Raw genomic sequence first — 13,886 nt, forward strand, 5'->3', positions numbered from 1 at the left:
TTAAAATTGACTATATGTGAAGCTCTGCGAGGGGATTTGCTTGGATAGAATTACAAACGCAATTTAAAAGCACGCGGTAAGGTTTCGAAGTGTCTTTTACAAGGTCTAAAGAAAACCAGTTACCACTATGCACACACGCATTGAGAAAACGAATTGCTGCAAATGTGAACGAAGTTAAATGGAGTAATTCGAACATTAAAAGTGGTGGTGGTTGATATGAATATTATACATACTCCGAGCCAGAGTTTATGGGTAATATGGTAGAAAAAGTGATGGGGGGAGGTGGGGAACGAGAGTGTGCTGAGTGATCAATAATGTTTTTCTGGAGTTCGATTGGTGAGGTACTTGTTCTTGAAATACTTCTATGGTCTCCTCGCTAAAAAAAAACAGGGGTTTTCCTGAAAGAGTGGTCTTGTCTATTATGTGTAGAGAGAGCTTTCGTAATTCCAATGTGCTCCTCCCCTGGAGCTGCATACGAATAGTCAAGAAGAGGAGTCAAATTTTTGAAAGCAGAGGTTGCTTCTATTGATGGAGGGATATATGGATTAATATGTAGGATGTTGAGTTTCTAATAATGATGTGTTTCTGTTATATGTCTTGGCTGATGAGAAGATCTGAATGGCAGATACTTCGGTATATATAGGGTGCAGGGACGAAGAAAAGAGTAGAGATGGGCTAGTAATTTTATCGTTAGAAGAGAAGATAAGTGCTAAATAATCATTGATATGTGAAGATAGGTAGGGTATCAAGAAGAAAACTTGGTCTTGGATGAAGAAGTATGGTCAAAGTTTGAGTAGTGTTATGTATGATATAGATAGTGAGCGATTGTATGTTCTGGTACAGCTGAGTCTTTACTCTGAGTAAGCAGCTCACTTTAAAAATATAGTAGATAGCTTTACAGATCTGAATTTGACTGCTAGGCGTATCAATTCATAGACCCCCTCGAAGACAAAAATTTGATTGATAGTCTTCCTGCCACTCTACACCCTTCCATAAAACGGATGACGAACATGTGGTTGTGAAAAGTTGTGAAAATAATCCTAATTCTCTAAACTGCGTATTCATCTCCTCGTAAGGATTTGGTAACCTGGCATGAACTACTTTTTTAACTGATATCCAAGGGTAGGCGTTCGAGTATTAATTGCGCCCGTTATGTATATGTCGCTCACTAACTGACTCTTTTATACCCTCTATGATATTAGAAGCGAGGTGAAGATCTTTTTATTGAAATAGATTGGTTCAACTATCATTCATCTCGGATAATTTACGTCATTCGTTGTGAACTCTCTTGCGTGACAATATCGAAAATCAGAACGAGAAAACTCAGTTGGTTTTCATTTCCAAATGCAGTAATGTAGACGCTCCCAAAATTGGACTACCTCCAGAGAACGAGATAGAGCCATACGAAAAGCCCTGCATATGACGAAAAAGATTTCATTCCAATGGTCTGGCGGTAGGAAGGAATCGGATTTTCTATGCTATACTGCTTGCCCAGCCACTACTATGGGTTGTAAGAAGCCAATCGAAGATTCTTAATTCTACCGTTCCCAACACCACTTCAAATATATATTACCTGCCATCTTGCAAAGCACGATGTGCCAATTTCTCCGCTTCTATATTATCCTCTCTCGGGACGCTCCAAAAACGAACCAAAACTTCGTGCTCCGCAAGATCCAAAATAGCTTTATCAATCTTGTCTATCAACTCACGGTTAACGACCTCTTCACCCTCGGAACTTTCAAAGCCATTTTTGCGCCATAGCCAAATCGACGTGGTGAAGGTGTCATAAACATATGTTGAATCCGTCATGATAACGATTGTGAATGATACTTCACGCTCGCTAGTGGAACGCCAGTTTTCAAGGACTGAGCTGTTTATGAGATTCAGTGCACGATCAACGGCAACCAGCTGCGCGTAGTCTTTAGTTTGCTGTCCCCCATCAGATCCCTCTATCGTGTCGAACGTATTGAAACTTGAATCCTCCCCGAAGAATATTCCATAAAATGATTTGCTTCCCGAAGCATTCCCGTCTTGATGACAAGCTCCATCAACAGCAACCACTAAGCTCTTCTTGTCACCAGCCATCTCGTTGGCATCGTGAACATGAGAAATTCTAGAAATTTGATCATAATAAATAAATCTCTTAGTATTTCTACTAGCTGGGGAAAAGTACTGATGGAGATCAAATTTGCGCGAGAATATCTGCTGATCCTCCAAAGATCTTTCCTTATCCCGCCTAGCCTCTCGCACTAGATACTTTTCCAACATCTCGAATCCCAAGTGAGAAGATTGGCCACTTGCTTGGAGGTATTATTGATGGAAGATAGTGGGTGGATGTTAGTGATCTCCCATGTTGTGATAGATTGAGGAAATTTGTTACTGTTGCGAATGACTAAGCAAACTAACTTGAGCACGACTCCACCAGCTAATCCACCAGCACCTGTGGGAAGACACAAACCCAGCACACTCTTTTAACAACACTTCTACTTCAACATCAAACAGCAATCCAATCCAACAAACCTTCGAAATCCCCCAAGCAACTCAAAACATCACAAACCACAAGCCTCGCAATTCCAGAAAACACATCGCATCTTAACACCCAAACGGCCTGAATTAACAAAATCCCGAAAGTATAAGATTGATAGTCAAGGTTTTAAGCGGGAAAAGCAAGTATCCCGAGTTGAGCAGAATCGATTGAATTAACGTCATTTAATAATCCCAATACCGTTACATTGCCAGATAGGACTTTGTTGGATCCAAATTGCTATCTTTCTTGAAGTGATTTCAATCCGTTTCTAGGCCAGAAATAAGGTATAGGGATACTTGTCTTCCTCGAAAGGAACTAGTCAGCTGCTTGAAGGGCCGACTGTCAGAGGGTATTCTTGGATGTGCTAGTATTTCTGTTCTCGGTGTATCCGCGTTTTATCCTAATTCATGGTCGCCTACTGCAAAAACATTCAGCAAGTTCTAGTACCTTATCATTGTGCCCTGACTCGGTATTTTCCTAGGCCCTCGAAGCACATTTTAGTCATGTCACTTGCTCGATACAGGGTGTAACCCAGTTAGATGAGGTCATACATGCATCTCATCATATTCGCTAACGCTGAAGCTCAGGATTAGTATTGTTGATGGTATAAGACGGCTAAGAGGTAAGATGCCAGTGAAAGCACAAAAACTTAACCTCGCAATGAAGTGGAATGAAGTCCAATGATCAGATATATTTGCCAAATACTCCTCAATCTTTCCATCTATGACCTGTCCTCCGGTGCAAACTTATCCCTCCAAAAGCCCCTGTAATGTTTCTCGCTACCGATCTTAGCAATCTCTTCCACCTCCTTCGGTGTCAGTTTGAATTGTTTAATCTTCTGATATCCCTTCAATCGGTCCTCATTTCCACTAGTAGTCAATGCTACGATTCCCTGATCAATAACCCATCTCAATGCAATCTCACCGGGTGTGACTCCATACTTCTTAGCTAGTAGAGAATAGGTATCGTCCAAAGGTCCAGGAGAGGCCTTGACGGCAGCGGTCAACGGAGAGTAGGCTGCTATTGCTATGTCCTTCTCGCGAAGGAAAGGAATCAGAGGTCCATGTTGAAGATAAGGGTGATATTCGATCTGGTTGATGGAAGGGATAATCTTCGCCGTCTCCAAAATAGTTTCTATGTCCTTTTGTAGGAAGTTAGACACTCCAATAGATTTCGCTTTTCCGGAAGCATGAATTGCTTCCATCTCTGCCCATTTTCTTTGTAAATCTTGAGGGATCTTGGCGAAGTATGGAGCGTGAATCAAGTAGAGATCGACATAGTCGAGCTGAAGCTTCTTCAGAGATTCTTCAAAGGTAGCTTGTGTGTCAACTACTTTGGTACCAGTAATCTTGGTAGTTATGAAGAATTTCTCGCGAGGAACACCGGATTCTTTGATTGCCATACCCATCTCGGTTTCATTTCCATACACTAGAAACAAGCGTTACAAATGGTGATCATCTGAAAGCATTGATTGATGAGAAATACCTTGAGCTCCATCTAAATGATAGTAGCCAGCATTGATGGCCATGACGGCCGTTTTCACAATCTCATTATCGATCTGACCATCTGGATTGGATTTGTAATGAGCAGTTCCAAGGCCATACCCAAGCATTGGAATCTCAGTCCCATCATTTAACTTGAGATTTTGCAATTGACTCATTTGCTTTGGAGAATCACCCGAATTGCCTCCAGCTCCAAAAGAACTTTGATATGCCGAGGTTTCAGAATTCATCATGTAACGAGCAGGAATTGCAGAGAAATGGAGATTGAAAGAACGTTTTATAAGAGGACGAGTGGAAAATCTGGAAGCAGAATTGATCAATGTATTCATAGGAAACAACAATGAAGGAGGAGGTAGAACGTAGGTACTACCTAGATATTTATCAATACTACCGTTGCATGACGATTTTCAAGTTCATCAACTACTGAGGCCGATTTGAATCATTTAGCATAAACCCCAAAAATAGATTTTTGCCTAATGAAAAAATAAATTTTAGAATCTGTATAATATGTTTATAGAAATCTTATAAAGAATAATTAAATTTAACCTTACTAAAGACTTTTTATAAAATAAATTATATCATTAAATAGCCCTTAGGGTTAGTTTTATTTATTTGTTTTTAGAATTCATTTTATAAATTTCTTTAAAAAGTATATTAATATTTAAAATATCTTTTCAAATAGTTTTTTTTATAGTATATAGACTATTTTAGGATAAGTGAGATAAGCGAGATAAGTTTAGTAAGAATTCCTTATCTAAAACTTAAGCTCGAGCTCAAGCTTATTTTGTTTAAATTATATGACTAATATAGTTTTAGTTTTATAATATTGATAAAAATATTTAATTCAATATATATTTTTAAAGGATTTGATAAAATAGAAGACAAAGAGATAAACTTATTAATTAAAATTTAAGGAATTGATTAATATAATTCTTCTTGAATTATCTCAAAAATTGAAATTTATATTTAATATAATATAATTTTAATCAATAAATCTATTGATTATAAATACTTCAAATATTAGGATTGATGATTTATCAAGCCACTAATAGACTGACTAATCAAATCTCAAATAATATTATCAATATTAAAAAATATTTAATTCAGTATATAATCTTAAAGGGATTGATAAAATAGAAAAAAAAGAGACAAACCTATTAATTAGAATTCAAGGAATCTATTGATATAATTTTTTTTAAATTATTTCAAAAATTGAAATTTATATTTAATTTAAAAGTATTTTAATATATATAAATAATAATCAATTTTCAATATTGAATCTTTTATTTTTCAAGTATTATTATATTGAATATAAATTTCAATTTTTGAGATAATTCAAAAAGAATTATATCAATAGATTTCTTGAATTCTAATTAATAGGTTTATCTCTTTTCTTTTTATTTTATCAATCTCTTTAAGGTTGTGTACTGAATTGAATACTTTAGTATAAAAGCATACTACTAAATTCTAAATACATTTTTAGCTCAAACAAAAATCTATTTTTGGGGTTTATGCCAAATGATTCAAATCGGCCTCAGTATCAACCCCACCAAGCCCACTCTGTCACCCGAGAAAGCTCCCGTTAAACTATAACTAGGGGTAGCTTGTGGTCCGCATGGATTATTAACGATTATCAACTTATCAACACCCCAATCAAGCCGGAGCATGACATTTGCCTCCCTTGCCCCTCATTCTTAGACACAAACCAAAAGTACCTAGGTATTCAAAGCAGTCCCAAACCATACCCAATCACAGAATACTTTGATAGTGCTCTCAAGATCAATAGAATATTTATCAGCTTCTGTTTATCGAGAGTATCTATAGTATCATCAAAATAGTTCATGCTCTTGCGTTTCTTCTCAAGACCTCTGGTACCCCGCTTGCGCATAGCTCAGATGGCATCTCATATCTCTCAAAGCAGTACCTCGAAGGCCTCTTCCTTTGCCGGAAAATCCCTCGCAGACCTTCCTAAATCATGGACATTTACCTCATCACTACCTCCCGATCCTCAGTTTCCCACGCCTGCCGCATCGCACAAAACTGCTCGCGATGAAATTGGACCTCGGCAGGTAAAGGGCGCATTATTTACTTGGGTTCGACCCGAACATTCGATAAATCCAGAACTTCTCGCTGTAAGTCCCACTGCGATGAGAGATTTGGGAATTAAAGAGGGAGAAGAATCCACGGAAGAATTCAAACAAACAGTTGCCGGCAATAAAATTCTAGGATGGGATGAAGAGAAATTGGAGGGAGGATATCCATGGGCGCAATGTTATGGTGGGTGGCAATTTGGTTCTTGGGCAGGTCAATTGGGCGATGGACGAGCAATCTCTTTATTCGAGACGACAAATCCGAGTAGTAACGTTCGATACGAATTACAATTGAAGGGTGCAGGAATAACGCCATACTCGAGATTTGCAGATGGGAAAGCTGTGTTGAGATCAAGTATAAGGGAGTTTATTGTCTCTGAGGCTCTGAATGGATTGAAGATCCCTACTACCCGAGCTCTTTCCCTGACTCTCTTGCCGTTTTCGAAAGTCAGGAGGGAAATAACAGAACCCGGGGCCATTGTGGCAAGATTCGCCGAATCTTGGTTACGTATTGGAACATTCGATATACTACGAGCGCGTGGGGACAGAGCTTTGATAAGAGAGCTTTGCACATATATCGCAGAAAATGTATTTCAAGGATGGGAATCATTACCAGGAAGAAATTCTGCAGATGATGGCAAAACAGAAACTATTGAAAGAGGAGTATCGAAGGACACAATTGAAGGTCCGGCTGGTTTCGAAGAAAATCGCTTCACTCGTCTATATCGCGAAATTGTATTGCGCAATGCAAAGACAGTTGCAGCGTGGCAAGCATATGCCTTCACAAATGGTGTACTTAATACGGACAATACATCCATCTTTGGTTTATCCATTGACTTTGGACCATTCGCTTTCCTCGACAATTTCGACCCTAGCTATACTCCTAACCATGATGACCATATGCTTCGCTACTCCTACCGCAATCAACCAACCATAATCTGGTGGAATCTAGTCCGTCTAGGTGAATCTTTGGGTGAATTAATAGGTGCCGGTGCTGGTGTCGACTCTGAAGAATTCATCGAGAAAGGAGTTCGTCAAGAAGCCGCCGACGAAATTGTTTCCCGCGCAGAAGCTCTCATAACCCGCGTTGGCGAAGAATACAAAGCCACCTTCCTAGCAGAATACAAGCGTCTCATGACCGCCCGTCTCGGACTCAAGGTATTCAAAGAAACGGATTTCGAAACCTTGTACAGCGAACTACTCGATACAATGGAAAGCTTAGAATTAGACTTCAACCAATTCTTCCGTAAACTTTCCTCCATCCCCATTGCCTCTCTCGAAACCAGCGCCTCGCGAAAAGAAATCTCCACCATATTTTTCCATCACGAGGGCGTCACCGGTCTTAACAACACCATGGAATCAGCAACCACTCGTCTGGGCGACTGGCTTCAGAAATGGCAAGGAAGAATATATGAAGATTGGGGACCGGATGGTGATGACGAGAACCGCACGATAGCAATGAAGAAAGTGAATCCGAAATTCATACCCAAGGGTTGGGTTTTGGATGAAATTATCAAGAGGGTAGATAAGGGTGGCGAGAGAGAGGTACTGAATAGAGTAATGAAGATGGTGAGTGATCCATTCAAGGAAAGTTGGGATGAGGATAAAGAGGAAGAAGAGAGATGGTGTGGGGATGTGCCGAGGGGTGATAGAGCTATGCAGTGTAGTTGTTCTTCATGAGTGGTTAGTTGTTCGAGATCAGGCAAGATGATAGGGGTGATAAATATATATCATACATATATCATGGGCAATTTCAGAATAGGATGCCAGAATATATTACATCATATAATACACATAGATGTCTAAACTGCATAGAACTTGAAGGAACAAATTTCTCAAATCTATCAACGAAAATTTAAGTGCAAGATAATCTTTTTGAAACACAATATGTGCATCACAGTATTATTGGTTTGATAGTTATTTTTCGTATTTCCAAAAGATGTAGACTGCAGTATCTAGTTTTCACCTTTTTGTTGACCATCAAACTCATATCCCCATTTTCTCACTCGTTCAATCATGTTCATCTGATTCTCATGACTTATCCTCCCCTACTGAAGAAGTTTCAAAAATCTTCATCGAAGATGAATGACAATCTTCATTCGAGCAAAATCAGCCCTTTCAGCCAGCCTTTATTTCGTCTCATCATTGACACCCAACTCCCATAGTATAGTTTGTGATATCAAATGAGACCTTTTTGTCTTTGTGAATAAGAAAATCCCCCACTCCCTTCAATCACCAGTGATCTGCTTCACACGCCACCGAAGCCGATGAAGATCCAGTAATATCTCAGTCTCGCTCACGAGACCCTTCGTGGTAATACACGGAAGAAACAAAATGCAAAAGAAAACGATTGTAAACACGTTTAAAGGAAATAGCTCCTCCCCCTTGCTGTTTTGATCCGAAATTAAAAAATTCGTCGCGAAGTTTTTGATACACAGCAAAGAAAGTTATCCTGATCCAGCAAATTTCGATTCATGATTGGGTATGTTTTATTGTGACACAGTCTGGGAATCACCACGACCTCGATATCCCGTACCACGGCCACGTGTAGGCTGTCCATTACCGGCATAACCACCTCTTCCTCTGTATCCACCACGGCCGCGACCACGACCTCGATATCCTCCACGATATCCACCATTATCGACACTTCCCTGGCCGAAGGTTTCAACATTCTTCTTTTGTTCTTCGCCTCGCCATTGATGTCCACCAGCTCTGTTTCCGGCAGCCTCTGTACGGTCCTTTGCCTCACTCGAAATGTTGTCGAAAAATGATGTGGCTTTGTTATATGCCTTGGGTGCGGTTTCCTTAACCTCAGCCTCAGGCGCAGGAGGCTGTTCCCCAAGGGGAGATCCAGCAATAGCCTCCTTGACTAGGTCTTGTTTATTGAATTTTGCATTAGCAGATTCGAAATCAAAGTCGGCCGCGGGGACATCGACTTTAGCTGGACCAGGAGCCCGACCACCACGTCCTCGTCCTCTTGCGGCAAATCCATTAGTGCCTGGTTGTCTGGGAGCACGAACCGGTTCGGTTGTTCGCATTTCGTTGACCTTTCTGGTTAGGTTATCAACTGCGCTTCCATTGGTTTGTTGACCTCCAACTGGAGGGAGTTTAGCCATTGCAGCAGCAACAGCGGCAGTCGCAGCTTGTGTGGCATCTCTCAAACTTGCGGAAGTGTCATTCTGTTTTGGAACTGCAGAGGTAGTGGTGTTTTGTAATGGAGCTTTGGTCACTGCAGGACTAGCTAATGGAATTGCTGGTTGAACGCGACCGCCGCTTCTAGGACCACTTGGGGTAGCTCGAGCTGCGGGAGGAGCCGTAGGCTGAGATTTTTTCGTAGCGCTTGCATCTACTTCAGTTGGTGAATTCTTGGAAGGAGGTGGTGTCGCTTGCTTGGGAGCTGGTCCAGCATTATTTCCAGTACCAGGAGCTTGAACATCTGCTGGTTTGTCTGTTGGGTTTGCGGAAGTAGGAGTTTGTTGTTTGTTCGCACCAGGTCCAATTGGCGATGGCTTTTGTTGCTGATTTTGCTGTTGGAAGTGTTGACCTGGTGGTGGGAAACCATAGCCTGGGGGAGGGGGGAATTGGCCAGGGTGTTGAGGAAATCCATGTCCAGGTGGGGGATACCAGCCTGGCGGGCCACCAAATGGCGACATTCCTGGAAACCCTGGACCAGGAGGAGCTCCTCTACCCCATCCTGCAGGCGGAGGAGGGTAAAATCCAGGAGGTGGATATTGTCCAAAAGCCATGCCTGGAGGTGGTCCTTGTTGCTGGGGAGCATTTTGTCCTTGCGGTGGAGGTCCCCGCGGATTTTGATTTTGAGGAGTAGGGGGTCCTGGCGCAGATGTAGGAGCTGGACGAGTTCCGCTCTTTGATAAGCAATCTTGTTAGCCAAAATTCTATGAGGATCAAACAATGAATATATGATTTGAGGGTCTGAATCAGAAGGAAGGCAACGGAAAATCTCCACACGGTTTTGCGCTCTCGGAGACAATATGATTTAACATCCGAAATATTTCATCATTAAAAGGAAGTCGATAGGTACAGCCAAGAATAATTTGGTATGCTGGCTCAAAAGGATAGCTCACTTACTCCAAGAATCGCAGGATCATTGGGCACCTGTGGGGGGATGCTTTCTCTGGGCGCAGGCGCTTCCTCAATACGCAGATCCTTTACATCACCACCACGGAAGACAATGTACTCGTAAATATTATCCGAAGCTGCAATCTCCTCTTCGGGGTTGTCCTTTCGTCCTTCTGTTCCATGAGACTTGACATTTTCCAAGGCCACCGTTGCGTTTTCCGAATTAATCTCATGAAGCGTACCGACGTATCTTAACTCGCGTTAATACTTGGCCAAATGTGACTTAACCATCGTAAATACCTAATATCGCTCTTTGATACCAAGGATATCCTTGATCTATGAACGCGCCTTTGTCAGTATGTGATGTAGAGTGTTGAAGAAGGTCCTCCAGTTTCAGCCTTGGAACTCACCCTATGAATTCAGACATGATGCCTTGTTAAACTGCGATCAGCTCACAGCCCACAGCTAGCTGCAGAGTAAAGAAAAAACGAGTAAAATCAAAAGAAAGAATGAGTATGTTGGATATCGGGCAATTGAGATGTAAGATGTTGAAGTGTGTTGGAGGGAGAGATGTTTAATGTTGGGTGTTACTTTTGTGGAGGGCATGAGTGTTATTCTGGCGAAAAGCTTAAAGCTAAGGTGCGGTGCGGCAAGGAAGCGCTCGCTTGAACTCTGTTCCTGTTTCGGTATAGGACCCGTCCCAAAGCTCCAGCAATTGACGGGATTATGTAATATGATTGGTTGGATCTATCGATTACGGCATGGCATATGACAGCTTGATAATTCACTACGGTTAGTCAAACGAACCTATAAAGCACCTCAACCCACCATGTGGGATTATCTCAGCCTTATTACAACCACCTACGTGACCTCACCTCATCATCCTCATCATCGACTACTTGTATTATTACGATTCTTCTCTACACAGTGAATCGGAGAGCAGTGAATTGGAGAGCTAACTCTTGCCGAGAGCTGTTCTTTATCAAAACCTCTTATTTATCTTTCCAATACAACTCAACCTCATCAAACACATCAACGATTTACCTCGATAATATCACAACACCACAACACCCCACCATCTGATAAGCCGGCCTCGCCAACGTCGCCATTTACCACCATAATTTCTATGTTACACCGATATTTACTTATCACCAGCAGCTTTGTGTCTTTTCTTTCTTAATCACCATCTCATCTCGTTCTCCAGAATGGCGACAGATACTTCAGGTCAATCAGGAAGCAGCGATATCAGCATTTACAAGGGTCTCGTTTCATATCCATGGGATACCGATAAAGAGTTCCAGGTAAGCTTCTTGCTATCTTCTTTCAAAACCTCCTTCATTTGCCCTCGATACCTCATTCAGAGTTACATATTTTGGTATATCATCGATTAACATAAAATAGGGCGGTCTATCAGCTATATTAGGCAATGCATCTTCACCTGATCAAATTCGAGAATTGACACTTCGGGCTCAGTGTTTCTATCTCTCTCGTAAGAAGAAGATTGACATCAATTTTGATGGATATAAGGCATATCTGGCAACTCACCCATCCACATCTTCTTCTACTGATGCCCCTGCGCCTGATAGCGCCAGTTCAGCAAATGATACTTCATCTTCCAACACTCCAAATCTCGATCATGAAAATGACCTACCACCTGCTACCACTACAGCTGATGAAAAGGCCCCGCCACCATATCCTCCATCCTTTGCTGAAATCGTCGCTTTAATCACAGCTGGTGCCACAATCCCGGGAATCCGCGATATTCCCGATACAGTTCTGACGGATCAGGGTACCAAGCCGGTTGCACGAAAGCGTCGCAAGCCATGGGAGAAAGACGTTGACGAGGAAGCGATTCAGGGTGGGGGAACTTTTGGCGACCACCGAGATACCATCATACAGCAAGAATACCCAACTGATGTATGAAGGTATCCATTTGCATTGTGGTCACGTTTTCTCACCAATACTTTACATTTTCCGAAATTATGGGAACGGCAATATCCAAGGACCAATTAATTTGTGGAAGCAGCCAGGCATTGAGCTTCTTCTGGTTCATATGACAAAGGACCGTGGACATCAGATGGACTTATCAAGCTAGAAGCTCGCAAGCTGATATATTTTCATGTTGTTCAAATGAAAGCTGTTGTACTTGTGATTTTTTCTATGGATTTCTACAATGCACGCGGGTTTTTTTCTAAAATCGCTGCTCATGTTACTTTCCGAGCTTGAAAGAATTGTCAGATCTCTCCAAGTCAACCCCTTTCTGCGTTCTAGTGAACCTTGTGTTGCCAGTCGGATCTATCGAGTGCGGTATGTTTAGTAGCGCCAAAACTTCGCGCAACCATGGTATTGGGCGGGACTTTATAAGAATCTGAATATTCATAAGGAGCCCAGGATTAGAACACAGCATTGAGTCGAGGTTCATTTTATAACTTTATGGGGCTGGACATACGATTGTAGACCAATCTTTGTCCTTCAATTTATAATCGAATCACTCTAAGGAACCACCTAAAATTAATCTTTCAATTAAGAGTTCTGGAACCTACTTACCGCACATGTAACGCTTTTCCGGCTAAAATATGAGATTATTCAACTTTTCATACCCTAGTTTATTTATTATAATAAAAGATAAAATCAGAAATTCTTCTGGAAAGTGTTATTTAATTAATCAAATCTTATAAAAAAATGAATAGAATATTTTTTTCTAATTTTTTAAATAGAATTTGAAAGAGTTAAAGTTGAAAATTCGAAATTTTTATGAAAATTCGCTTATTTTGTATAGGAAAAACATTACATATTAGAATTTTTAGAAAAATTCGATTTCAATACTATATAACTATTCAACAAAAATAATGAAAAATATTTCAAATAATTTTTTTATATTTTGATTATAATTATTTATTATATCCGATTTTTTTGAAAAGAAAATATGAAGATTTGAATGAAATTTCTAATATAATAATTTGTATGGGAAAACCTCATTTTTGCAGGGATTTTGTCACATTTGTCACAGGGGTGCGGTAAGTAGGTTCCAGAACTCTTACAATAAACTGTCTTATCTCCCCTGATTTTATCCTTTGAATTAATATTTGAGAGCTATTTAGTGAAACGCATGGTTAGAAGGCTCCTGAACTTGGCAGATTAATAAACATTTGAACCGGCCATCATTTTCGGGATGCCAGTCTTTAGATGATGTCATCTAACACCTTTGAAGCTGAGTTTTTTATTTTCTATTCAAAATATCTTACAAGCTTAAAAATTCACATACACCATTGGGTTTTGGGGGACTTCACCCCAGTGTAGATCATTCGCAATGTACATCCCCAATATCATTAATTACCTTCATGTAATAATCAGTCTGCAATTGTATTTGCAATTTGAGGGGATGATAAAAAGTTCCATGTGCCAGATCTACAGACGGTTGCCAAGCACTATCGTTTACCCCCCCCTGCCAAGGGCCTCGGACATCAATTAGCGAGCACAAGTATGCATCTGACGTTCTGAATCGTTCTATTGTTATGCTATAGTCATCTGCTATTAGGCAAACCTTATTTTCGAACCATTTTGTCTTATAGTAAGGTGGTCTCACCTCGGTCATTATCTTCCAAGATTGTGTTTCAGGTGACTAATAATTAGATTCCTGATTTCTGCTTGTCTAATATTCACTCTCACAGTCTACAAAAAATTGCC

General features: G+C 40.6%; 5 protein-coding genes across 5 annotated transcripts; 2 read left to right on the forward strand and 3 right to left on the reverse strand.

The window, feature by feature from the left end:
* Positions 1–1,569: 1,569 nt before the first annotated feature.
* Positions 1,570–2,268, reverse strand: EAE98_004312 (uncharacterized protein; the record flags this gene model as incomplete). Its single annotated transcript, XM_038951932.1, has 1 exon — positions 1,570–2,268. The coding sequence occupies one exon, from the start codon at positions 2,266–2,268 to the stop codon at positions 1,570–1,572; it is 699 nt and encodes a 232-aa protein (XP_038811468.1).
* A 781-nt stretch (positions 2,269–3,049) lies between these two features.
* On the reverse strand, positions 3,050–4,358 carry EAE98_004313 (uncharacterized protein; the record flags this gene model as incomplete). The annotated part of the gene is made up of 2 exons (XM_038951933.1): positions 3,050–3,955; positions 4,013–4,358. 2 exons carry the CDS (start codon positions 4,356–4,358, stop codon positions 3,249–3,251), a joined length of 1,053 nt encoding a protein of 350 aa, XP_038811469.1. The 3' UTR covers positions 3,050–3,248.
* A 1,566-nt stretch (positions 4,359–5,924) lies between these two features.
* Positions 5,925–7,799, forward strand: EAE98_004314 (uncharacterized protein; the record flags this gene model as incomplete). The annotated part of the gene is made up of 1 exon (XM_038951934.1): positions 5,925–7,799. One exon carries the CDS (start codon positions 5,925–5,927, stop codon positions 7,797–7,799), a length of 1,875 nt encoding a protein of 624 aa, XP_038811470.1.
* An 809-nt stretch (positions 7,800–8,608) lies between these two features.
* Positions 8,609–10,626, reverse strand: EAE98_004315 (uncharacterized protein; the record flags this gene model as incomplete). Its single annotated transcript, XM_038951935.1, has 4 exons — positions 8,609–9,985; positions 10,209–10,449; positions 10,500–10,535; positions 10,610–10,626. 4 exons carry the CDS (start codon positions 10,624–10,626, stop codon positions 8,609–8,611), a joined length of 1,671 nt encoding a protein of 556 aa, XP_038811471.1.
* A 447-nt stretch (positions 10,627–11,073) lies between these two features.
* Positions 11,074–12,835, forward strand: EAE98_004316 (uncharacterized protein). The gene is made up of 2 exons (XM_038951936.1): positions 11,074–11,500; positions 11,601–12,835. Exons 1-2 carry the CDS (start codon positions 11,405–11,407, stop codon positions 12,120–12,122), a joined length of 618 nt encoding a protein of 205 aa, XP_038811472.1. The 5' UTR covers positions 11,074–11,404; the 3' UTR covers positions 12,123–12,835.
* Positions 12,836–13,886: the final 1,051 nt, after the last annotated feature.

This window comes from Botrytis deweyae (genome assembly GCF_014898535.1).
Source record: "Botrytis deweyae strain B1 chromosome Unknown BDEW_008, whole genome shotgun sequence".
NCBI lineage: Eukaryota > Fungi > Ascomycota > Leotiomycetes > Helotiales > Sclerotiniaceae > Botrytis > Botrytis deweyae.